The 25,673-nt window shown below is 33.6% G+C and overlaps 4 protein-coding genes across 5 annotated transcripts; 2 read left to right on the forward strand and 2 right to left on the reverse strand.

Annotated features, from left to right (window-relative positions):
* Nucleotides 1–235: 235 nt before the first annotated feature.
* LOC145630169 (PP2A regulatory subunit TAP46-like) lies at nt 236–5,342 on the reverse strand. Of its 2 annotated transcripts, none has more exons than XM_081682417.1 (9): nt 5,072–5,342; nt 4,832–4,954; nt 3,241–3,327; nt 2,682–2,785; nt 2,367–2,529; nt 2,061–2,096; nt 1,888–1,956; nt 1,508–1,788; nt 236–731 (listed from the first exon to the last, which is right to left on the reverse strand). In XM_081682417.1, exons 1-9 carry the CDS (start codon nt 5,165–5,167, stop codon nt 485–487), a joined length of 1,206 nt encoding a protein of 401 aa, XP_081538543.1. In that variant the 5' UTR covers nt 5,168–5,342; the 3' UTR covers nt 236–484. The 2 variants fall into 2 exon arrangements, with proteins under 2 accessions (XP_081538543.1, XP_081538544.1); XM_081682418.1 differs by having other exon boundaries at nt 4,832–4,967.
* A 3,140-nt stretch (nt 5,343–8,482) lies between these two features.
* Nucleotides 8,483–12,979, forward strand: LOC145631628 (uncharacterized). The gene is made up of 9 exons (XM_081683749.1): nt 8,483–8,731; nt 8,834–9,017; nt 10,018–10,100; nt 10,183–10,283; nt 11,313–11,408; nt 11,594–11,647; nt 11,825–12,091; nt 12,226–12,316; nt 12,462–12,979. The coding sequence occupies exons 1-9, from the start codon at nt 8,626–8,628 to the stop codon at nt 12,653–12,655; spliced, it is 1,176 nt and encodes a 391-aa protein (XP_081539875.1). The 5' UTR covers nt 8,483–8,625; the 3' UTR covers nt 12,656–12,979.
* Nucleotides 12,980–16,183: 3,204 nt separating this feature from the next.
* LOC145630170 (uncharacterized) lies at nt 16,184–18,774 on the forward strand. Its single transcript, XM_081682419.1, has 4 exons — nt 16,184–16,492; nt 17,830–17,902; nt 17,989–18,044; nt 18,348–18,774. Exons 1-4 carry the CDS (start codon nt 16,452–16,454, stop codon nt 18,460–18,462), a joined length of 285 nt encoding a protein of 94 aa, XP_081538545.1. The 5' UTR covers nt 16,184–16,451; the 3' UTR covers nt 18,463–18,774.
* Nucleotides 18,775–19,500: 726 nt separating this feature from the next.
* On the reverse strand, nt 19,501–23,872 carry LOC145630171 (protein ABIL2-like). Its single transcript, XM_081682420.1, has 10 exons — nt 23,386–23,872; nt 21,967–22,104; nt 21,743–21,825; nt 21,497–21,647; nt 20,986–21,085; nt 20,767–20,856; nt 20,538–20,682; nt 20,290–20,378; nt 20,019–20,140; nt 19,501–19,905 (listed from the first exon to the last, which is right to left on the reverse strand). The coding sequence occupies exons 2-10, from the start codon at nt 22,069–22,071 to the stop codon at nt 19,735–19,737; spliced, it is 1,056 nt and encodes a 351-aa protein (XP_081538546.1). The 5' UTR covers nt 22,072–22,104; nt 23,386–23,872; the 3' UTR covers nt 19,501–19,734.
* Between the last annotated feature and the right edge of the window lie 1,801 nt (nt 23,873–25,673).

Consider the following 25,673-nt stretch of genomic DNA (forward strand, 5'->3'; position numbering starts at 1 on the left):
TAGCTCATAATAGTAATAAATAAAGAAAACAAACATTATCTTGTGTCTTCATATAATGCCCATAACATTGATCAACCACCAGAATGAGAGGGTTATACTTAAACAAATCTACATAGCATGTTCTCTACAGATCCAATCTGAATTTTTAAAGGCGCGATTTTCAAGAAAAAATCAAAGTACAGCTATCAAAGATAGCCTCTCCATCTACAAATCCTTGCAAGTTTTACACAATTCGTATTAAACATTTGTATATTTATGCGACAAAATTCCGAAAATCAGATTAGTAACTCAAATGCTCGGGTATGTAACACATACAAACGTGTACAAGAGTATAATATTGTGATCTACAAATACAGCCACACAGTTATACTACATCAAGCAACCTCATTTTGTTGGAAAAAAAAAAAAGAAAGAAAATTGACCTGTGACATCCTAACATTGTGTATTTGGGTTCTCAATAAATAGTACTCCGTAAGTGATATGTTTAACCACAGGGAGTGAGCTTGCTGTTTCCTGCACCGCGAGGATTATCATCTTTCCAGTCGTCAAATGCTCTGGCTCTCTCCACTGCGGCATCATCATCTTCATCCTCCTCGGGTGGGCCTGGTTTAATAGGATCATTGTACCATGAGGAATTCGCCTCCTCTATGTACTTCTTGGTTCTCTCCTGCCATTTATTCATGATGTCCATTTCCGTCTCACCAGCTTCTTCTATACTCATGGTTGGTAACCTAAGAAGCAAAAAATTAATGCATGTAAATTCTTCATTGCAACAAGTTATGGTGTAATGAGCTGAGCTAACATGATAAACAGAGGAGCTTGTTTCCTTTTTAAATTGTCAAAAATTTATTCTAGATTCTATGTGCAGTGATGTGACTACTGATTTCAATGACTGTGCATCCAAGTTTTATGTTCAAATCAGATAAAACAGTAAAGAAAAATCCCTAAAAACGAATTGATCAACCATCCCCCCCACCAACAAAACCCCCTCAATCCAGAAGACAAAGCCGAGCTAAACACCAAGCCAGGGTTTAAATAGCAGCCTGAGGTCAGACTCTTAAGGACTGGTGAATCTTAAAGCTCAATAGAAGACTGAAATCAAGCTCAGCAGCCTAACCCAGGCGAGTCCAGGCTCAGCTTTTGAACATCCCTCACCAAATAGACAGTATCTCAATACTCGCTGAGACACTGACTACTCACCCTTCCAATATGCAGGGAGTGACGAGTAAATTTGAATGCATTAATTGCTTCTCTATAGTGCCTATCCAGCTATACTTCTAGACTTTTGACACTACTATTTTAGATTATCTTTAGGCATTACATGACATTCATTACTGAACAGGAGCCTGCCTCTCCTCTCATGATGATACACATTACACAGTGCCCACACCAAGCCCAATTAGAAAAGAAAATAATACCCAGAAAAAGCAACAGACCCAACAGTATCAGAACAACCAAAAATTTTCTGCAAATTGAAATGCTTTTCATATTCAAGGAGTCTTGATACCTGTGGCCAGGTTGAAAAACCTGTGCTGCCATTCTTTCTCTCTCGGTTGTAAGATTTCTGCCGGTGAGACTAGCTGGTCCAAATATGAGGGGTTGATGTTTGTGCTCGTGTGTCTGTGAAACACTTGCTCTCCCTTCAAGAACATCTTGTGCAAAGGTAGCACATGTTATCGGTGGTGCTGGTTTTGTGTACTGAGCTCGGGTGGCAGAATCACGATGCCACCCCTCTACCTTACTTTTCCGTTCATCTAATAGAGACTCAGTGAATTCCTTACCCAAGTCCTGCAAAGATAAGCAGGAGCTCAACAATAGATGTATAAATATCCTTACAACTACAGAGGCTGGTGTCACAGCAAAGGTATCAAAATATCAAATAAAAACCTGCATCTGTCTCTCCACAGCAGAAAGCATCTCTTCCTCTTTCTTCAGCATTTCTAGCAAATCCAAAGCCTACATAGAAGTAAAGCAACAAGTGAACAAGCCTACTTATAAAAAAAAGAGAAAACAATAAAGGTGATTTTGCATATATGATATGTCAATTTTTGCTAAGATACCTTGCAAATTGCCAAAGAGATAGTGGTAAGCCAAGCCTGCAATGACAAACACATACATTAAAAAAGGATACCATAGATAAAGGATCTTTTGGGATGTGAAACTTGCAATACTCTATATTTTGCTTAAACATTAACCTCAATTTGCAAATAAAAAATCCAGATTAAATTATGATACATCTACATTGTAACAAATATGGAGTACAAATGGGTCTGCTGGTGATCATGGTGGTGATGGGTCTGCTGGTGTTGCGGAGAACAAAATAAAGAAGTAAATTGTGTATAAGAAGTTTAAAAAGAAAAACTAACCTCCCTCTCTTCCTCCCCATCATCATCCAACACATCTTCCTCTCCTGCTTCAACAGGTGTAGATAAAGCTGAAGCTCTTGTTGAACGTCCACGTCGTTCCCTACGCTCTTTAATCTCTAGTAGCTTAGACTCAGCAGCCTTTTGTCGTTTAAAACGAGCAATCTAGATTGATTCCATACAGGAAAACATCAATGCTAAAATTTAAAAGAAATCTATATTGACATTGTTCAGCATAAATCAACGTGTCAAGGTAAACTAAAAATAATGATCAAAGCAAATGTTCTACGTAGTATATGGTACCACTTAGACCAACCTTTTTTGGCCCTTTTATCAGCAAAAGTATTAGAACTGCCTTGCTTGGAAGATTCCGACTCTTCTTCAGGTAAGAGCTCCATGGCTTCACAAAATGTAACAAATTCCTAAAAAGAGAACAATCATATTAAGACACTCCAAACTATAAGATTATGGTGAATGAACCATAACTTTGAATAGATGAACTATAATAAAATGAACCAACTTTATTCATGTACTAGTTACGACAGCAAAAACATTTTCTAGAGTATTAAAATTAACAATTTTCTAGAGTATAAAATTAATCAATTGTGTTAAATTGTGACTTGATACCTTTTTGGTTAGTTATAAACTTAAAGTATTTACAAGAAACATAAAAACAAAATATAGGCACATTTTGATGGATAACCTTATTCAAAAGGAATCCAATTTGAATATAGTATCTAATTCAATTTAAAGAATGTAATTTTCTTTTGTACCATTGCTAATTTGCTAGTACAATTAATAAACAGTTGTCTTCTTAGTATTATACGCAGTATAATAATAATTAAGCTCACTACTTATAAGAATTAGATAAAAGTACCTTCAGCTTTGTTTGTGAAGCCTTAAGAATTTGTACCCTATCTTCCTGTGAAACTTTTTCTGTCAGCTCACCTAAGTAGTATGGAACCTGTAAAGTCAAATGAATAAGAAATGTCAATCACTCTGGTGTCAACTGATCAACACAGCAGGAGCAAGCATTAACTAAGTAACTTATCCAGCCGAAAACAAATGCCTCCAAGCAATTCAGTGGGCCAGTAGCAACATCATCTAATGAAAAATGAACAAGAAAAACAACCAGTAAAGCTGAACACAAATTTCAATTGTTTAAGAAAATACATCCAGGTCTGCTGTCATTCATCTATTTAATTAATATTGATAATTCGTTATCTTCTACTGTCTGCTCATTGTTGCACAAAGTTCATACTTATACGGAGTAACATATTAGAGTCAAACAAACTTACAAGGCCCAAAACTCGACAGTACCCAAACATACCGGACCTAAATTGATATTGATTGACACATCATAATAAGCTAGTTGGAGATAGACCCGAAGATAACTCAGGCCAACCTTATCATCACCTAAATCGATCCCAGTCCAATGAATAGAATGTACTTCTAAGGCTCTAGCTAAAAGATCTTTCTTTCTATCAGATACAGGTGACACATATACATAAATCATACTTGAAACATGCGACAGAGAAATATGTAGACAGACTAGATCCAATGGAAAGAACACATGGGAATTGACTAGAGGACCTTTAGAGTAGCAATTTACCCCCTCTACCTTCTGATGACCACTTAAATAAAAAATTCTACCAACAAACAGATACACACATAGTAGCCTCTCTCCACATTGTATGCTACCAACTCAAAATGACATCAACTCAATGAACACACCTTGACAAAAGAATAGCAAGACTTACTATACTAAAACATGGCAATAAATGTAGATTGGCTTAAACAAAACTGGTGAAATCTACATGGAGCCAAAGATGGAGTATGACCAATTAAAAATTTTCTTCCAAAAATCCAAGTCAATAGGAGTGTATCACTGCTACTACATAAAGATTTAGGGAAAAAAATTGTTACTTTAACTAACTAGCATCGACAAGCTTTTAAACTCCTACATTTAAAAGATAACCGACCAATACCCCATAATTCTATAAAATCTTGTAGTGATGCAATTTGATACTACTTGATTAACCTACCTAGGGACTATGGATAATTGACTAGTAAGCCAAATCTTACCAGGAGGTTAATGGATCATAGGCCAGATGCACAAAATTGCCACGTTTTCGGTTTACTCATTTGACGTTCGTTACTCGATTTTTCTACCACCACAATTTCCTTGTGATTTCATTTCATGCCATTTTGTTTTTTTATTTTACATCACATAAATCTCTTCTTTTATTTATTTTTTCCAAAATTTGCTATTTGGGCCAATCCCCATTTTAAGTGTGAGGATTCACTCTATACTTTTTTGTAACACTGTTATTAAAATATACTGATTATGATAATAAAAACGAGTATAAACAAAATTCGTTGGTTACTTCACAAATGAGCTAGCTAAATCTCCAAAATCAAACAATCAGATGAACACCAAGCTAATTAATTAAATAAATAAGAATTACCAGAATATACTTGAGATTAGCAGTGCTAATATCCTCTTTAGTTTCATTAGTCGAAAACAATCCCAATCTACTAATCATATCCTCGCATTTCTCCAACATTTCACATCCCTTTCGTATACTCTCCTGAAAATCAACCCTAACATCAATTAAATTCCACATTAACAACAACAAAAAAATAAACAAATTAGGGTTAATAAAAAACAAAACAGCAGAAAACTTCAAATCAAACAAAAAAAAAACCTGATCAACGGTTGAATCAGAAGCCAACTGATGAATCTTACGAGCTTGATCGAATAGAGAAGGTAAACTCATCTCAGAAATATTCAATTCCCCCATTTCTGAATTGAGGAGATAGAAAGCGCGCGAAAATCAGGTCGAGATTTAAGAAATTAGGGTTTTTTCTAGGTGAATTAGGGAGGTAATTGGGGAAGAAGTTCTGGAGAGTAAAAGAGCTGGAAATATTTTGGAGGAGAGAGAAAATTAGTGGAAAGGGCTAGAATCCTGTACATCACGTCGTATGATAGAGGTAACTATTCTCTGATTATGGGCCTTACGATCGGGTTTTGCTTAATGGGCTAGAATCCATAATGTTAAAAGGCGTAAAGAAAATAGACAGGCATATACTGAGGTGCACACTTTACTATAATTCCGAGTCACTTACTTAGGCCTAAGAAAATAGGCGTTAGTATAGATTGAAATAGACAATCTATACTACTGTAATATATTAAAGGCGTTTATAAAAAATGTACGATAAATGTGTTACGCAAATCCTTTGAAAGTACATCACGTTATTACTTAATTAACCTTAATTGTTGAGCCACGTCGCCCAAAAAACCCACATTATTTCATATAAAAACTAATTTTTGGGTACGGGCGATGCCCCAGGTTATTACTTAGGGTTGATCATTAATATACATAGTAATTTATAACTCAATTAAATTTGTTATTCATATTGAATTGTCATTTGTTGCATAAAAATATTTTGTATTCAAAAGAATACATAAAAAATAACTTAGATTGGTGGTAAAACACTTAGTGTTTTTATAAACCTATAGAAATAAGATTAAGGGGATTCAAACACCCAACCATTTATAATGAAGTTGGCTATTTAACCATCTTAGCTCATTATCATGCATGTAATAAATGTGAAGAAGAAAAAATATAAATAAGTGTTAACTACATGATTATTATATTGACCATAAAAAAAGTAGACAATTAAAAATAAGAAGAGGCTAAACCATCAACTTCCCTTAATACAAAGCGGTCTAACAAAGCTTATCAAGAGCAAATCCAAGTTGATCCCTCTGATTATCTTGATTAATATACCTGAAAGACCACAATTTATACTTTTGACCAACCTTAATTTCATTCCTCTCCACCACTTGCATCCAATCCTTAACGAGAACATAAAACACTTCCCAATATTTGAATTTTAAATTGCTAATAATGTGTTTATCCTCTCCCGTGTCGGCGCATTTCACTAGTGTAGGTTCAATCAACACCACATCCATAGTCCGTCTTATAGCCCGATCCGATTTATCATAACCTATAATTTTCTTCAAGTAATCCTCTTCATGTTTGTGTAGAAAATCTTTGAATTCAATTGAATTGAATGGAATACTTAGTCTTGCTTGATTTTGTCGTGTATCACTCTTATATATATATTTTTCTTTTAACACTATCTTCAACTCTGATCCTCTCAGTTTACTTATTTCTCTCATCAACGACAACGGGGGTAACTCATTGCCACGTTGCGAAATTGACAAAGACGATGAAGATGGTGATCCAATATCATCACTAACCTTTGTTTTGTCATCATTATTATGGTGCAACTTTCCCTCGAAAGAAAGCTTTGCCAATTCATGGAATATGATGTCTTGCAACATTGAGTGTTTTTTTGTACCAAATGAATTATTGTTGGTATGATTAGATCCCAATAATAACTTGTTTTCAGAACTTTGCTTTATTTTCTTCTTCTTGAAGATGTCTTCTTTCATGATAGCTAAGAGCTCAGCTCGTGATTTCGTTTTCGAGAGCTTTTTTAATTTATCGGCGTATAAATCCCATTCATGCATTACATTTAGGGCCGAATTTCTTGTTGCAGGTGTTAGATAATCTGTTTTATGATCTACAAAAAGAAATTAAAAAAAAATATAAATAAATTATAATTATGACTTAGGTTAAACAAATTTTATGATTAAAAAAAAATAATAATAAGCATTGCATCAAATCAAAGTTGACAACTTGTAACACTCAAAAGTCTCATACCCTTGCCAAAAACTGAAAAATCGGGCGATATCTATTCATATGTTATTTTTTCAGATTTTATTTTTACACTTTACTCCACAATATTGAATTTCAAAAAAAAATAAATAAATAAATAAAAAAAAATCAGCAAATCAGTTTTCTAATGTCGAGAAGATTAAAATTATTAATAATGTCGAGAAGATTAAAAATCATAAAATTACCAATAAATTTCATTTTATTTTTTAGTTATTTAAATTTTATAATCAGATTTTTTTTTTTTTTTTTTGAATAGCAAAAATATTTCATCAATTAAAAGTCATACAACATCTACAATAGAGATCAGACGTTAACAATTACATAAGATACTTTGGAAACCTATCTCTAAATAAACGTTAAATTATTCTACTATTCAAATGAAAAAAAAAAAAACCTTTAAATTTTGGAATTAAAATCTTCAAAAACTCAGCTGGTCTTATAAATTGTAAATGACTACAAATTATAAATCTTTTAACAAATTCTTGATTAAGGCAAGACTAACATTAATGTATTGTAAAACAAATTAAAGTTACTCTAAAAGTATTTTAAGTTGTTTCGAAAAAATAAATAAATTGTATTTTAGGTTACTACTACTATGTTATATTCTATGATAAAGAAAGTTGAAGTAAGTTTACCTTCATCCATTGTAGATTCCTCCATAGTATTAGTACTCGAAATCCTTTTGGTTTCGGCAATCATACTTGTATTGATTGCCATGTCTATTTTCCTCTCTTTTCGTTTAATTGTTAAAACAACCATTGTTTCTTCAATTGTGTATAATTGAATGTTTGAGCAAATATTTATAAACGAGATGAGTGAAGTCGATAAATAATTGAATGTTTGAGCAAATATTTATAAACGAGATGAGTGAAGTCGATAAAGAAATTCCCCAAAATATGATAATTGTTTTCCTAAAATATGATTAGATATCAGGAATATTATCTAAGCTAAGAGTTCTAAACTATGTTTCCTTATATTGATCTTTGTTGAAAAAATAAGATGATATTACAGTTGTTTACTTGGAGACTTGACTTTCCCTGTAAAGTACAAAGTACTAATCTGAATATTAGTAGAATTTTATCATACGTATTTTTGCAAGATATAATTAGAAAAAAAAAAATAATAATAATAATAAAAAAATTTGAGAATTTAAATTTTATTCTGGTGTACATAAAAAATAGTCTTTTCAAAAAATCAGAGGATAGCAAATCAAATTTGACTAAACATACACGTGGCACTTATCCATTAAAAGAACACGTGGATTTTCATCAGAAAGTTCCAAATTAGGGTACACCGTCCCACACCTAATAAAAACTCTTTCCTTTTCCTACGTGGAGTAGTGTTTATAAATATATCATCTATTTCCAGCTTTTTCTTCACCAATTTATTTCTGGAAAACAAAATTTCATCTTTATTTTTTTTTTTGAAAGAAATTTCATCTTTATTTAATCCACAAAAAATAAAAATAAAATCCTCACACGAAAAAGAATTTTATCTACAACACCAAAACGATGCCGTATTGCAATGTTTCTGGTGAACAACCCGCCGGTAAAAATGGGGCCCGAATATTTTATCGAACTTACGGGAGTGGACCTGTAAAAGTTCTTCTTATAATTGGTAATTTAATTTGATAATAACAATTTTTTTGATGAATTTGAGATGGGTATTTGTTTAATTTTTCTGGGTATTTGTTGAATTTTGATGATTTTGGATGATCAGGTTTAGCTGGGACACATGATTCATGGGGTCCTCAAATCAAAGCGTTGGTAGGGACTGATGTACCCAATGATGAGAAATCAACGGTGGATGATGAGGGTGTAGGAAATGGGAGTATGGAGGTTTGTGCATTTGATAATCGGGGAATGGGTCGGAGCTTTGCTCCAATCAAAAGATCCGAGTATACGTAAGTTTTATACGAGTAGTATTCATTTTCATAATTTATTCATATGCATTGTTTTAATTTTCGTGAAATTTGTGTAATTTGAATAATGTTTCTATTTTTAGTTGAATTGTGTTAATTTATGAGATGATCACAAATTGTGAAATTGTGCTTATTTTGACTTTTCTTTGTCGGATTCTCTTAATTAAAAGAGCATGAATCATGTGAACTTTTATTCTTTACTTGTTTGTACAATTTTATTTTTTTTTGGAGTGGTTACTTGTTTGTACTTAATGGATGTTAATGAATTGTTTGTTATTATTGGTGATTTGCTTATTTAATTTAACTAAACTAGGAGGCGCAAAGTGTGATTAATGTAGAAGGGATTCAATCTTAGGATAATATAAACACTTCACTCAGCTCTCAAGATAGTCAAGAAGTAAGTTGTGTAAAACTTGTTTGAACAATTGAACTATTGATAGCACTCCAGCGTTAATGGTTGATTGGTATGCATCAATTAGGCAAATTTGCTTGTGATTACAAATGTGTGGCATTGAAAAATTCAAATAAAAAAATTATTTTTTTTGTCTATCTTATTAATTCTTCTTGGATGTTTTGGTATGTTTGAAATTATGAAAATATCTACCCAATTCCCGCTTTCCTTTTTGGTATGGAGTATTTATATAGCATGTGATTTTTGAATTGGTAAATTTTGTGTTGACCTTTACTTGCAACATGGGAGTTGAAACTCATACTTTTGACATCGGTGTGTGTTGAACTAGTCAGGAAGGAATGCTATGTTGATGAATTAAGCTTATGCAAGTTGTCAAAACTTGAATGAGTTTGTTGATTGTATCTACCCTGATAAGTTGATTGTTGGGGTTTTGAAGTTTTTAATATCTTTTTCATGAACTTTTCTGTGTTGTTGATGTTTGACATGATTTATTCTTTGACAAAATATTGTTTTTTATGAACTTTTTGGTCTTATTGATGTTGGACATTGTATTATTTTTATTTGGAACAGAACAACGATTATGGCAAAGGATGCGATAGCTGTAATGGATCATTTGGGTTGGAAGAAAGCACATGTTTTTGGGCATTCAATGGGTGAGTTCATGACTTCCCGAGGAATGTTTGTTGCCATTGAATCATAATTTTGCGCCGCTTTGACACCTTTGTTTTGCTACAGGTGGTATGATAGCTTGCAAGTTGTCAGCTTTAGTACCCGATAGAGTTTCATCCTTGGCTTTACTTAATGTTACTGGAGGAGGATTTCAATGTTTGCCAAAGGTATGGACTGGCAGTTTTCACCTTGCAAATATTTGGTTGTCTTTATCCTCGTGATATGCAATGCTTATTTAATTGTTATCATGAACATAGTTATCTCTAACAGATCATTATTCTGTAGTATGATTTGTGTTTATAGCTTTCAGTCCTGCACAATTTTTGAATGATTTCCTTCATAATGTTTGGTACATTTAATCAGTGTGATGTAAACTGGTGTCTATTAGTTGAGTATTATGGTCAACTTTATACGATTTCTTCTTTGTAAAAGTGAAAAATGATACGGAGTAGCTTCTAGGAAGTAATGAAGTATGGCTCTCCTAGTCGGCTAGTCCATGATTTCACATTGATAGCTACCTTTTGAAAGGATGAGTCTGAATATATAAAGGCCAGTGGGCCTCCTGTTTATTACGATTCTTCCAAGAAAACCATTGTTTGTTTGCTTTATTCAAGGTTAGTATTTTAGCATCGCAACATTTGTTCCCTAATTTGCTTGGCCCTGAACTATGAACAGGCTTTTCTAAGGATGGACGATACTTCTTGGAAGGTTTATCAGCTGTGTTTATTGCGTATATTGTGTACTTTTGTTTAACTTTTATGTGTGTAAAGGCTTGAAGTTGTCTAAATTAACTATTGTAGAAAACACGTGTCTGATGTATGGTGCTTGATGATGGAGCCAGTGTATCTGAGCTTCATTCTTGAACATCTTTTCTGAAATATATTTATTCTCTGGAATGTGGCTAGAACCAGAGACGACTGAATATAATAGACCTCCTTGTTAACCTCTGAACTGAGTGGACTCTGATACTGGGGGTAATGTGCGGAAGATTCTATAATTCTGCAAGACAACCTTGTTTCTCATCTTGTACTGTGAACAGACAACAACAATAACAATAAGATGTTTTACAATTTTTGTAATTCTTATAAGTGATACATAGGGACTAGATGGACTGGTACAAGAAGTCATTAATGTTTCTATAGAAATCTAAACACCAGAATACGTATTCTAATGACCCTGTTGCTTCTCAATTTCAGCTTGACCGGTTAACTGTATCAGTTGCAGTACGGTTCTTGATGGCCAAGACACCAGAAGAAAGGGCTGCTGTGGACTTGGACACACATTACAGCCAGGTAAAAATATACTCCGTATCTCTTGTTTTATTATGCTGCAAATTTAGATCAATGTTGTCAGCAAGACACCAAGTAAATGCTTCAGCTTCCTATTCCTGTTGCATACCTGCCAATCCACTAATTGTCCATAATTATGTGTAAAAGTGATGACAAATTCTCATTAGCTAATGTATTATGGATTACAGGACTATCTCAAAGAGTGTGTTGGAGAGAGTACAAGACGAGCAATTTTATACAAGGTTAGCATTTCATAAACTATTACATCTTACTGTATGTATTGATGGACTTGTTTGAATGTAATGTTGTGGAACAGTGGAAGTGCTTCAGAGATTATTCACTAAAGTTTCTGTTATCATGCTTTTATGTTTAGAATCGGATGTTTACGATATAAGTTGTTTGCTTTTCACTGAATGCAGGAATATGTCAAAGGTATATCAAAAACTGGAATGCAGGCCAATCATGGTTTTGAAGGTCAGATCAATGCTTGTTGGACACATAAGTTGACCAGAGCAGAAATTGAACAAATTCGTTTTGCTGGTTTCCTCATCTCTGTCATTCACGGAAGACATGACATCATAGCTCAAATTAGTCACGCTAAACGACTTGCGGAGAAGTTTCATCCTTTTGCCAGAATGGTGGATCTACACGGAGGGCATCTAGTGAGCCATGAGAGGACAAACGAGGTATGGATGTTTTTTACGACATTTTAAAAAGTGGGTTTTGTTTATGTCGATAACTTATAACGTATGGATATGGATGCCAAATGCACATCCAATTGTTTTTTGCAAGTTTTCTGACATACTTATTTCTGTCTTAGGTTAACGAAGCACTTCTTGATTTAATTAGAGCATCAGAATGCAAGACAAGCCCACATGATTGGACAAATTTGCCTGATAAGACAAGCTCAGGTATGCTCTCACCAACACTTCAAGCTCCCGATATCGGTTTTGCTCCCTTCTCTTGTATCTTGAGGTGCTACAAGCTTTAACATTATACTTTGTGCCCCTCTATAGGAAAGGAGCTGCTATATTCATGTTTTTCCTTCCTTTTCAGATTGGATGCCATTGATGATGCTGAGCACTACAAAATCAGCCACAAGGAGCAGCCTATCATCCATGTATAGAGTATTGGAAAGATTGAACGGCTACTTGATATATCTCTTCGGTGTCTTTGTGCTTTTATACGAGTATGTACGAAGAGCAGTGGGAAGATTCAAGCCTGTAAGGATCGGGGCTACTCTCACATGACCCAATTCATAAGATCGTTGCTCGTCTCTATAGTCATCGGGATTGAGCCTTTAAGAATACCAACAAATGGGTGCACGATTTTGATTCTGTGCAACGAAATTTTACTAGCAACGATTGCAAATGTATAGTAAATTAAAAAAAAAAAAAAAGACGGATGAGAGGGAGTGTTTTTGTCCCCTTTCCTTGCTATTGTGAGGCCTTGTATTACCAGCAGCCCTAGCATAAAATGAGGGGAGATCCCAGTTGATAATTGTAACATGTATAATTTGATCATAATTGTGAATTGAATAATTATATTGAAATATACTTTTATTCTTCTATTTATCTAGATGGCTATGGTATTAATCAAAAACTCGAATTTAGTAACGAGTGATTGCTACTAAACCTAACGAGACCAAAGAACAGAGGAGGGGCTAGTTATGCTTGCGAAAGAGCCGAAAGGCTCATCATCCCACATTTGTGATACGGGGATTCCTTACTTTCACTCTTTCCTCTTCCTTTTCTATCATGAATGCCTTTCCTCATATTCCTACAAAGTAAGGATTTAATACGGGGGACTCTTCATAACTGCAATTTATGTCTTACACAACTGCAGTTTATGTCTTACACTCAGGTGTACGGTGTATCTACAAATAGTTCGTGTACATGCCATATTACCATGCTCTACCTATATGGCTATGTGCCTATGTGTACGGTTACTTGAGATTTTAATGGACTCATTGTCAGCTATTACATACTACAGTACATATTTTGGGAACTGCCAAACTTGTCTTGGTAATTCAAATTGTACCTGGATTTGTACCAGACTAGGAAATCCATATTAGTTATAAGTAAATTAAATTACTAGCTAATTCTACAATCGACATCTTTTAGGAAAATGAATCAAATACGTGCAACATACTCTTATCATCTTTTACTAGTGTGAAGTACTTGAATTAAATTAACTTAAAAATGACTGATTTGAGGTTAATTTTCTAGATCAACAATTAGCAATACTTGTATAATACTTGGCATTATCCAAGTCAGTAAGTTATCTCTACATTTCATCAATATAATAAATTAATAATCCTTCCATTATCTAATTTTCTACCCTTCATGACTGTAAAAAAATTTATTCAAAAATAGTAAGCTAAGACATTAGACTGTCAATCAAACAAAAATTTATTGTTATAAAAATATAAACCATAATCAATACTTGTATAAGCCTTTATAAATAAAAAAAAGATATGAATGAAGTACACTATACGTCTATACTAACAATATCAGGTAAAATAGTTATATAATTTCGTCACAAAAGCCAAAAAAATCAACTCAAGCAAGATGTACGAGTTTCGGAGTATATGCATATTCATAAAAATGAATCAAAATATGCAGAGGATTATATAATAAGCAACATGAAACATAATAAATCATGCATGCCAAAAAAAAAAAAAAAAAAAAAAAAAAAGTTACCTCAAATTTTTTTTAAGATGTTGATTCTGAGGAAGAGCCAAGTACAACTTACAAATAGAGTTATTATTATGAAAGTTATTGAAGATGAGAAATAGAGAAAAATTTCACGCTTTAGTGATTAGAATGAAGGGGAGATAGAAAGAGAGAAAACAAAACAGGGGATTTGAAGGTGTCAAGTCTGTTAACATAATTTTAGGCCAAGGTATCATGGTTATTATTTTAGATGCTTTGAGAATATACGGATATGCTATTTTATATGCCTTTTTTTTATTCTCAAGAAATTTGAAGTATTTTTATGGTGCTACGTTTGTGTCGCTCTTTTATTATGAGGGGACCTTAAGTTTATCTTCTCGTTAAAAAAAAAAAAAAAAGTTTATCTTCTCGTTAAAAAAAAAAAAAAAGTTTATCTTGTATGTAAACGATTCCTATATATAATTAATTAATTATACTTCTAGGTCATAAGAATTTAGAACATATGCTAATCTTTAAAAAAATGAAAATTAAACTTTTGAACCCTTTTTCTTGGAATTATATTAGATTTATGATGATTGTTTAGTGTTAGTGAGATAGGTGATATTCCGTACTTATTATTAATTTTATTAAGAGGAAACACACAATAGATGAGGGTTTGTTCTCTTACGTTGAAATTCAGTTTAGTTCAGTTCAGTTCAGCTCAGTTCAGTTCAGTTCAGCTCCTAATTTCCTTCTCTTATAAAATATTCATTTCAGTTCAGTTCAGCTCAGTTCAGTTCAGTTGAGCTGAGTTCAGTCAATGAGAACAGGCCCTTAGTGTGAATTGGTCATGAGGATGAAAAGATGACTTATGTATTTTAAGTTTCTAACGCAACTCTCTAACACCATCATACCAACTTCTAAATAAGACATTTGTTCTTTTTTTCTTTTTTTTTTTTTTTTTTTTTTAACATAATCTTTCTAATGAAGTCAGACTAGACTCATTAGTCAACACTACTCCTAACATTACCACCAACTCACCAAGCATCAAATTCAAGTAAACCTCTAACACCTTTGCCAGTTTACCACCATGCCATCACCACAGACCCTTATAAACGAACCCACCCATCATTCAACTCGCTATGAGATACATAAGTGATTGATTGTAAGCACACCAAAACTAACTGGTCACGAACACCTAGCTTATACACACATACAGTTCTAGAACCATATAGTCCTATTCCTAGTGCTTTGGTCATGGTCCCTGGAATAGTCAGGGTCTCAGGGAGCATGGACTGTAAGGTCCATTATGTCAGTCCGATCAGCAGTCATGAAACCTTAACAAAGAGAATGATATTCAAGTTGGGTTGAAAGTGTGCATGCTTTAAAAAGGTAATATACTCGTGCGTGTCATTAACTAATCTTGCATTTCGGTAATTTTGTTATTGCATTTGAAACTCGTGTACTTGTAAAACATTTGTGCCGAAATGAAACTTAATTATTAAAGTAGACTCGGGTAATGGGGTTAGGTTATTCAATTCCAAGTACAAACTACAAAGTATGTTTTTAGCTCAAAATCACTACTTAAACATTTACTTCGTCGCACCTCATTTATTTTTCCTCTTATTTCACATTTATCACGCAAGTAAGTGAGTAATTTACTACCCCGTTTCTTATTATTTGCAACGACTTGACACAAAGTAGAGAGAGAAAAGATGTCTAATCGTTATAATTAATATGAAATGGAGGTAGTATATACATATTCGGGGGTTGTTTGGTTACACAAAGAAAATGGAGGAAGTCAAAAATCATGGGAATTTGAAAATGGGTAAGTTGTTTGGTTGACACTAAAAAGTGAAAATGAGAGAATTGCAAATTCATGGGAATTGTGACTTCCCACAAAACATGGGAAGTTGATTACCCAACCCCCCCTAGGTAAGTCAAAATTCTCATGATTTACAACTTCCTTAATGTCAACCAAACAATTTTAAGCAATTCTCATGAAATACAAATTCCTATGGGAAGTAAATTCCCATAGCAACCAAACGACACCTCGGTATTCATTTCATACCCGCTCTTGTGCAACATACTCCGCTTTTACATACATGTAATCGACTAAAATAAATTGCCAGTGTAATTTTCATTCTTTAATCTGAGCCCTTCATTGACCAGCCTCCACACTTCCAATTTCACACTGCTTTTCTCCCTTCAAAATCTCCCACCCATCTTTACATCTTCTTTCTTCAATCTTTATTTTCAATTTAATTGATTTCTTCCTTTCATACTCAATTAGCTGCTTCAATTAATTCTCAAACGACCCTTAACTCAACTTTTAATTTAGAGTTTGATCTTGGGTTTTGCGTGCTCGTCTTCAACCCCAACAAATTTATCAATGGAAGCACAAACCCTTTCTTCTCCATGGCAGTTCACCTGGTCAGTCTTCCTTCCTTTCTTTCTTTATTAAATTGATTTTATTTTTTCTTGCTATCATGAGTAAAATCGTAATATTCAATTTATTTAACTATTATATCTTGTAATTTTTGATAGTGTGTGTATGTAACAATTTATTGTGTTTTTTTAAATTTGTGGAAGTTGTGGGAAGAATTTGAGCTATTATGAAAGGTGCGCCCCAAATTACATGAATTGAAATGGGGTTTTGTAATTACGTTTCTAGATTGCATAAAGATTGAAGCTTTGAATAATTAAAAGGGGAAAAATAGAATAAGGAAATTCTGTCGTTTTTAAAAGGGGGTTAATTGTGCTTCTTGTATGAAATGGGTTTGAGGAACACCAATTTTGAAAGTGTTCAATAGAAACTGGAACTAGGTTTAGGTTTTTGGAGCAGGATGCTCCCTAAACTGCTTTGTAGCTAAGGTTTTTGAGTGATTGTAGCCTATAGAAAGATCGAAATTAAGGAGCGACATTTGTAGATTGAATTTCAAAGATATAACAATTATGTTTAAATTTGGGTTATTGGACGACTATAGCATGTTTTGAGCTGGGGCTCGTAGGAGTGGACTGAGTACGAATTCTCCATCCCCTGACCATGCCTTCTATAAGTATATGTTTATGCATTGTATACTAGTATAGTAACTTGACTCTTTGTAAGAGTAGGAGTCTTTGTATATAGTTGCACCAATTTAGTAGTTTGTGAAAGATTTGTACAGTAAAGTCCATGAATTTGGCTTGATTTTCCTCTAAAGTGCATTTTGGATGTAAATTGTTTTTGAAATAAGAATGAACCTGGTCTAGCCATCTTTGGCCACTAAATGATCTTAGTGGGCATGTGGAAGTATGCGTAATTGAATCCTAGAATCAAATTGTTAATAGCATTAATTTGATGAATGTATGCGCTGGTGTATCAAGGCTGTTAAACCATGAAGCATTTGTGGTGTAGTCTACAAAATCAGTACAGGAAAGCCTTTATGGCATTGTTTAGGAAAATGGTCTAGGCATCATTAAAAAGATTCTTATGAAAAGTAATGAAAATTTTGTGACAGCTTGACAAATTCTTGCTATTAGTTGCTGTTGAAATACTTGTGCAACAAGGTCTGTGCTTTGGTCAATGGCTTGAGTAATCAGTCCAATCTAAACTTTGAAGGGGCTTTAATGAGGCTTATATAGTTTCTGTGTTTTCAAATGTTACATAAGTTGTTTTGTGGTGTTTAAGTCATTGCTTCAGGTTTCCACTTCGGTATGATGAAATTCATGAAATGTCATCTTCCTCTTAGTTTTATAACAAGACATCAATTTGTCGACCTTTTGTGCAGTGACTTAGAAGTAAATTTTGAATCAGATGAGAAGGCGTACATTGTGTATGCAGCTCTAAATGTTGATAAAGAGGTGAGTCTTTTTGGTGCTTAAACCATCATAAAAATAATTCTCAAATGTTTCCTTAAATTTTATGTTAATTCGGGCATATCTTTCAGTTGCAACCAGATAAAGTAAAGAGGGTGCTGTCAGTTTCCAATGGAAAGCTTGTAGCGTGAGTTTCTTTCCGAGTAAAAAATGAGTTTTCCCTTCATCTTTTGTGTTTGCTTTGAGAAACCTAAAAAGGGATAATTTCTTCTGGTTTCGGTTGGTGTTTCAAACATATTTTACCCTATGTTGCTTGTTTAATTGTGAATCTCAGTCTTTCATCACTCTTACCAGCATAACATTTTCAATCATTGACTGAAGTCACTGAAGAGCATGTGCTACTTAATATTTAATTCGTTTTTCTTTTCGTCTTTGTTCTAATGACTTGTCTGCACTTTCTCATCATTTCTTTATCCTATCATTTTTACAGGCATTTCGAAGCAGTAGAAGCTAGATTTCTTCGTGCATCGTTCAGTGCTTTTGTGGATGTTCTGACTCTTGCAACGAGAACTATCGAGGAATTCAGTCCAGAAAAGGGAATTTGAGACCTGGACTTTAGGTTAGAAACTATGATCTTATTTATCCAGACTCATGTTGCTCGAAATCATTTTCAATCATTGATGGCCCTTATACAACCAGTTGCTTTACCAGAAGTGGGCTGTCTTGAGAAGATGCTGTACTCAGCTACTTAGTATAATTGATTGTGTATACAAGCATGCTCTCATGATATAGCTTGTAGTTCATTCTATTTTTTTAAAAAATAAAAAGTTTGTAATTCTTCAGAGCCACTTAGCTAGTACTAAATCTAATTTGAAGAAAAAAAAACAGGGTGTTAACTTGAAGGTTATTTTATCTCCTGTATGCATGTACTCGATTTTTTCTTCATCAACCTCGCTGTTGCTGTGTTAATTATTGTTTTATTGAAGATGAGATTCATTTTGTTCATGGTTATGAAAATTCAGCAGATGATCTTGCAGATAAGATATGATATGATCCTTTTGATTAGTCTTGAATATTCTCCGTAATATATTTCAGCAGTTAGGAGTACTACTCAAGACATATGTAAAATGTAATCAGTGATTGAATAACCTTGAAAACAAACTTCTTGGAAGTCTACGTTGACTTGGAATGTTGAACAACAAGAATCGTATTACTGCTTGGATTTCATCATAGTTATCTACACTTTGTGTCTTTTTGGTAGCTACTGACTCCTTTTTAGTAAGCATTTTTTCTGATATACTGTCTAACGTCTGGCAACTTAGTAGTCGAGAACTCATGAATAATTAGCTCGTGGTTCGGAGCAAATGAATATCACCATGGCAGTTTCATCATATGTTCATCGAAAACTGGTGGATTAGCTTAAATGAATGAACAAAAATATACTTCATATAAGCCAAGAAAGAATATACAGTATCCTGTAGAAAGATGTCTTTATTGTAGATATGAATGTACATGACTACATAGTTTTGCCTGTTAGGGAATCCTTAACTCCAAAGAATTTAATTTGACAAGTGGTAATTATCGCTTTTTCTTGATTTGATTATATCGTAAATTACAGTAGTTATTGAATTGAGACTTTAACAAGGGGTGAAGGACCTTGTATTAGTACCGATAAAATTAATTAATACGAAGTACTGTAAGTCTGTAATACATATGATACATAGCAGCTGAATGATGGCTTTAGCACATCTCACATCTTATGTGGAACAAATTACAATTACTTTCCGGTGTAAATATTAGAATAAATAATAACTGCAAAATACTGCCCATGAACCATATTATGGAGCTTCTTTTCTGGGCAAATTCTCATAGTTTTATCAGTATTCATCCAAATAAGTAAATAATGTTTCATCTTTCTTTGACTTCCGTCTGCTGAGCAATGCCTTGAGCAGACGCTTACTTTTGCTGGGGTGTCGCTCAATTTCCTTTGGCTTCTCCTTCTCATCATGAACTCGCATAGAGACTGATTTCCATGACTCTGAAAGATACTGTTCATACCATACAAAGTTCCACAGATTCAGATAACAAGCACGATTGAAGTTAAAATGGATTTTAAGATGCTGGAAATTTCCACAATACCGTACACATTTTGAATGCTTACCCGATGTCTTTCAACAGCAGAATTTGGAGTTGTTGGCCTACTGGATTTTGGTGTTGTTGGTCTTGAAGCAAGAGACCCAGAACGCAAAAGAGGAAACCGATGTGGTGAAACTGATCTTTTGTCTGATTATTGACAAAATTATCGTAATGAGAAGAAAACAATATGAAAAACTGAAAACCCATGTTACGAGTATAAAAAAAAAAAAAAAAAAAAAAAAAAAAAAAAAAAAAAAAAAAGGACGAAAAAGTAACAAAATATCTAAAGTAAAGACCTTGTTCTTTTTTGGGTGTGGAGCTGGTAAAAGAGAATGATCCAGGTAACCGGGATGGTCTAGGAGCAGGCGAAGTAGAGCGCCCTCTTCTGCTTAACATAGTACTCAAATTTAGTCAAATGATTATAAAAAAAAAATTAAATATATATATATATATATTTTAAAAAAAAAAGGAAGAAGAAGAAGAAGAAAAAGCAGTACTAAGACAAGTCCAATGAACAAAAAAAAATCTTGGAAGAAAGATTTACCTGATAAAGGAGGATGTGTCTCTGATAGAGGATGGTGTCTCTCTAATAGAGGATGGTGTCTCTCTTAATGAGGATGGCGTCTCTCTTAATGAGGATGGAGTCTCTCTAATTGTGGATGGTGACTCTTTTATTGTGGCTCTAATAGCTGAAATGAACAATTAAAGAGCAATAGGATGATTAACATTAGTAATAAAAAGGCAGCAACAGTTTGAACAAGAGTGAAACCTACCACTCCGGAATTGAAACCAGTCATCTTCATCTATGCCGCAACTTCTGTATTTCAAATTTGCAAGATTGCTGCTGTTCATGGTCTGACCAGCTGTTATAAATATAGCAAAGCAATATAAACATTAGAAAAACTATGTCATTGTAAGTATTGCATGAGGCAAATGTAAGGGAAAGTTATTCTGAAGTTCACAATCACAGACAAAGAGGATCGTGTTCTTGCCTGGTAAGACATATCTTTTATGGTATTTTGGCGTATCTGTAGTTGATGATTGCTGGGCCATGCCCTCCCTATCAATATACTCTTGGCATGTGCGTAATCTCTAAGACAAAGGACCATAAAAATGGAAGGGTTAGAGGCATGTTAAACTACCCCAACTACAGCAGAGAGGTTGTTCTGGTGAAAAACAGAAAAGACATTCAAATCGCAAGAGTTTTTATTGCCTTCACCAAATCCGAAGCCACAAAGATAAGTATTATTACTTTTGGGCCTTCTGCAAGTGTTCATTGACACAAAACAGGCGAACTGCTCCAAGTTTTAGACGGTCACTTATCTCTTTTAATCATCAATTAATTCAACATGTTTCAGGAAGTAAACAAATACAATACTATGCAAACATTAGGGTTATATAATTTTATACAAGTATATGATTTCCTGCTCATCACAAGCTTTACAGTGATAAAATTAAGGAGCCAGCAACATACATGTGTATGATGGGAAAACAAAAATTTACCTGTTCAATGCATGACACATGAAATTCTGTCTCGGAGGCTTCTTCAACTTTTTCTTCCAAAAGATCATTTACCTTATAAGTTACTGAACCTAAATGGTCTACCGTGTTCACCAAAGCTTTAATGGCATAATCCTTTAATGTATCAATAACTCTGCATGATAGGGCACAAAATAGCAAAAATTAGTGAAAAACTGTCAAAATTTAGACAAAGGTTTCCTCCAAATAATCAAACTGCTAGCGCCTTACAATTGCTTTTGATCGTCATTTGTGTAAGATAGTTCAAAGTACTCAGCCGCTGAATACAACTGAGTTCGCAAATTCTTCAAATCCTAATTACCAATAAAAAGAAAACACTAAAATGATTACAGTTATCCTACTGAACCTGGCAACATATCTTTGAAGTGTCTGGTAGCACACAAAGCAAGTTCCATTGCACAAAAGTAAGCAAGTACGAGGATTGAGGATTATACCTTAAGACTGTCAGCAAAGAGAAGACTTTGATGCATAGACGTCTCATCGTAGTTGGAAGTCCGATGATGTATAGGCAGAGTAGCGGCAGAACTTAGAGTCTCCATGAAGGAGAGCAATGAACTTCAGAATTCTTAATCCTGCAACAACCACCACCAATTGTTCAATCAATTGCCCAAACTAGATTACTAGTGAAGTTGAAGAATGAGAAGGAAATTCCAAATATATAGCTCCCTTAACTCCTGTGGTCCTCCCTCCACCCCCACGATATAGGAAAAAGAAAAAGAGAACATAAAATCGCTCTTGAAAACACCTTTCGCATTTTATCCTATAATTTATGTTCATTCAACTTCTGCAAAAGGAAAAAAAGCTACGAGTAGAGAAAAGTCGAAAACCCATTTGTGACCTAAAATTGACAGTTGTGCAAAACATTCTCGTTTGAATATCCAGTAGATGCAACAGCAAGAAGCCAAGAACAAAATAAAGAATTAAAGGAATAAGGAGATGGACATTAGGAAATGACTTTTTTATAGGGTACACCCACCCGGTAATCTACAATCTACTGAACTCCGACTAATCCGAATTCCATCCTGAGCATGTCCCAAATGAGGGAATCATTTTTGTTTACAGAATAACTACAGAGTATCATAACAGAAGTGTTTAGAGTAAAATGATATCTAATCACTGATTTTCAGCAGGACATGTTGAAAAAGTAGTATTATACTAATAATTATCCATATTTCTGTACTACCCACAAAGCAAAATCATAACTAAACTGCCATTTTACAGATTAAAAATAAATTAAACAGCACAATTTGTCTCTTCACTTTGTCTGAATCTTCAGCAATACTCACTTGTTAAAAGAGAAACAAAATGCCAAAAGTGTTTCCCTAAATCCTTAAAAACACCAAAAATTAAGATTTTTCAGACATTAAAGAAGAAGAGGAGGAAAGAATATCCAACCTTCACCAAAAAAAAATTAGAGGTACAAAATAATAATAAGCATTAAAATCAGAAAGACCCCACCTTTAAAAACTTTGCAATTAGCAATAACATTTCATAAAATCAATTTGTCACAGTCCATTTATGCAGTTCTCAGACTTCAACTGTCATCTTCTTGATCTTATTACACAATAAAAACAATTTATTACCTTTATTTAATAATAAAGTTTTCAACAACAAAAACCATCAAATTAAATCATAATCCAGCCTACCCAACTCAATAAATTCAAATTCTAAACACTAATTCATCAAATTAAACCACAACTCAGCACACCCAACTCAATCAAACCACATTCCACCATACCCAGCTCAAGAAATTTCATACAATTAATTCCACAATTTAAACAATCACAGTAAATAAATTAAAAACTTCAAAATTTTAACAGTAAGAACAAGTCATTATAGAGAGGAGATCAAACCTTGATTATAGGATCCTGTGACCAAAATTACACCCAAAGTTTCAACCTTTTTTGCACCAAAATTTGGCAGCTGACTTGAAAATAGAAGCAAAGAAAACTCCCAAAAATCTAGGAAAAACCCAAGTGAAAAATCAAATAAAGGGTATATAATCAACAGAAAAAGACAGGTGAAATTAAAAGCAAGGTCTTTGTTTGGGTTTGGTATGGAAAAAATTAGGAAAACCCACTAAAGAAAATGACAAATTGAGAATGAAAAAATTGAAGAAGTGGAGTTGGAGTTGGAGGGTATTAGAGGGGAGCACGTCGGAAGCAGAAGAGCAGGAATTGGGTTGCTTTCTAGCATGGAATGCGGAGTGACTGGGGTTTTGAAATTGTACTAATTCTTTAATTTTGATTTTAATTTTATGAAATTAAAATTATAAAATAAAGATTTGGGGGAGTTTAAGTGAGTATGAAAGTATCAATCATGATTATAGTTAAGGTGGGTCACTTTATTGGTTTTTTTTATTATTTTGATTGTTGTTCAACGATTCTTTTTCTTGTAAGTAGGTCAGCTCTAATTCTGTTCATGGGTTGGTGTGGAAATTAGAATAATGGGGTTGTTTCTTGTTTGGCTATGTGAGAATGTTGCAATTATCCCATCAAACAAATAAAATACTTCATCTTGTTTACATAACCGGTTTCTATAGTGTAGATCGGATAAAACTGACTGGAATAATTATTCAAACTAAATTTAGATTGTAGCTATACAAAGTCTTTATTTACGTTGTATTGCAATATGACCCCAACCAAAACCGATTTGAATCAGCTTGAGATAAAGTAAAATACACATTATCTTAATATGATATCATGAATTTGAGTAATATAGTCCACAATAAATCAGGTCACTCAATTTACGTTAGGTATTTGTCGGGTTGAAATCATGTTGGTCTGGTAATAGGCCGGCTCTAGACAAATTAGATTAAATTGTCGACGTCGGGTCAAATTGGTGTTAGGTTGCGATTAGGTCACAAATTCATATTTGGTTTAGTTTCTTGTTTAGTTGTTTCTAGTTGGTTATGTGTTAGATTTGGGTCTTGGAATTTGCGAGTCAAATCAGGCATTATAATGATATAATCTAATATGATCGGAATAAGTGGATTTTTTTTTAAAAAAAATAAAAGAAAAAACATTTTTTTAAACACCCCTACCTCAAACAAATATTCAAAAGATCAACGGTATTGAATTATTTAGATTTCATAAGTTTAACACCATTATTTTTTTTTAACAAGTTCACTCTTATCATATTAATCAGTAATCACCATATTTTACTTTCAAAAGCTCCAAAAGTAGACATTCTTACACAAAGAAAGGATAAACAATATCATAAGGCCACTTTATTTTTAGGCACAACTTTAATAATTGTACAAAAGCCAACCTCACAAAACTTAACCCTTTTAAAAGTAAAGTATGATAAAAACACATAACTAGTTGAATCTTTTTAACCCTATTGTATAAAATACCTCGCCTTATGTGAAACTATATATGGTCTTTGACTCTTTGTAAATAATTGTAATTGTAGAAAGGGTAAAACTTTTGAGTATAGATTATAGAACTCGAGGGTGGCAAGCAAATCTAATTTTAAGTCATATGCTTATGTACAAAACAAGTAGGGACAAAAACCATGACTTCATTGACTTGAACACTAGGTTTATTTTGGTATTATCTCAAAATTCATTATTTACATTTGACTTCTTTTTTGAATTTTGATTCCTCTTTCTCATGTGTTAGCACTCTATATAAATTGTGTGGACAAACATCTATGCCCCATAGCTAACCTCTGGTCTGCGAAAATTACGGAGATGAGCATACTTGTACAAAAATATTCTTCCATATAAGTTCCATTATGGATGACAATTGACTTAATTGATCGAATTCGTCACTATCACTTTATAGGATACGACTATACGAGTAGTGTTTAGGATATTGTACGAGTACTAATAAGAAGGCCTTCTTTTAAGAATAAGGCCATCTTTGAGCACATATTTTATTTGGGTGATGTTAGTAGAGCTATTAATTCCGGTAAATGGGTTGGGTTTGGGTCGGGTAAGATCGGGTCGGGTCAACTCGGATTAATTCCATAACCTATGAGGGTCAGGTTTGGGTTGGGTCATGCTTGAGTTGGGTCACGTCGAGTCATACTTCTTATCGGGTTTATGTCGGGTTAATAACATGTCGGGTTACATTCGAGTCGGGTAAACAATAGGTCGGGTTTAATTCGGGTTTTCACGGGTTAGGGTAATTCTCGG

This window comes from Chenopodium album, chromosome 5, assembly GCF_948465745.1.
Source record: "Chenopodium album chromosome 5, dcCheAlbu1.1, whole genome shotgun sequence".
Taxonomy (NCBI): domain Eukaryota; kingdom Viridiplantae; phylum Streptophyta; class Magnoliopsida; order Caryophyllales; family Amaranthaceae; genus Chenopodium; species Chenopodium album.

Bases quoted from the DNA above. Each gene is read 5' to 3' on its own strand.
- LOC145630170 (XM_081682419.1), top strand. From the start codon at position 16,452: ATGGAAGCACAAACCCTTTCTTCTCCATGGCAGTTCACCTG. The intron at 16,493-17,829 runs GTCAGTCTTCCT...CCTTTTGTGCAG, and splicing joins TCTCCATGGCAGTTCACCTG to TGACTTAGAAGTAAATTTTG. The intron at 17,903-17,988 runs GTGAGTCTTTTT...CATATCTTTCAG, and splicing joins CTCTAAATGTTGATAAAGAG to TTGCAACCAGATAAAGTAAA.
- LOC145630169 (XM_081682417.1), bottom strand. From the start codon at position 5,167: ATGGGGGAATTGAATATTTCTGAGATGAGTTTACCTTCTCTATTCGAT. The intron at 2,097-2,366 runs GTTAGTTTTTCT...TTGTCATTGCAG, and splicing joins ATGGGGAGGAAGAGAGGGAG to GCTTGGCTTACCACTATCTC. The intron at 1,957-2,060 runs GTATCTTAGCAA...ACTTCTATGTAG, and splicing joins TCTCTTTGGCAATTTGCAAG to GCTTTGGATTTGCTAGAAAT.
- LOC145630171 (XM_081682420.1), bottom strand. From the start codon at position 22,071: ATGGAGACTCTAAGTTCTGCCGCTACTCTGCCTATACATCATCGGACT. The intron at 21,086-21,496 runs GTAAATTTTTGT...CCTTTGTCTTAG, and splicing joins ATGTGTCATGCATTGAACAG to AGATTACGCACATGCCAAGA. The intron at 20,379-20,537 runs GTAAATCTTTCT...TATGTTAAGCAG, and splicing joins GACACATCCTCCTTTATCAG to AAGAGGGCGCTCTACTTCGC.
- LOC145631628 (XM_081683749.1), top strand. From the start codon at position 8,626: ATGCCGTATTGCAATGTTTCTGGTGAACAACCCGCCGGTAAAAATGGG. The intron at 11,648-11,824 runs GTTAGCATTTCA...CACTGAATGCAG, and splicing joins GACGAGCAATTTTATACAAG to GAATATGTCAAAGGTATATC. The intron at 12,092-12,225 runs GTATGGATGTTT...TTTCTGTCTTAG, and splicing joins GCCATGAGAGGACAAACGAG to GTTAACGAAGCACTTCTTGA.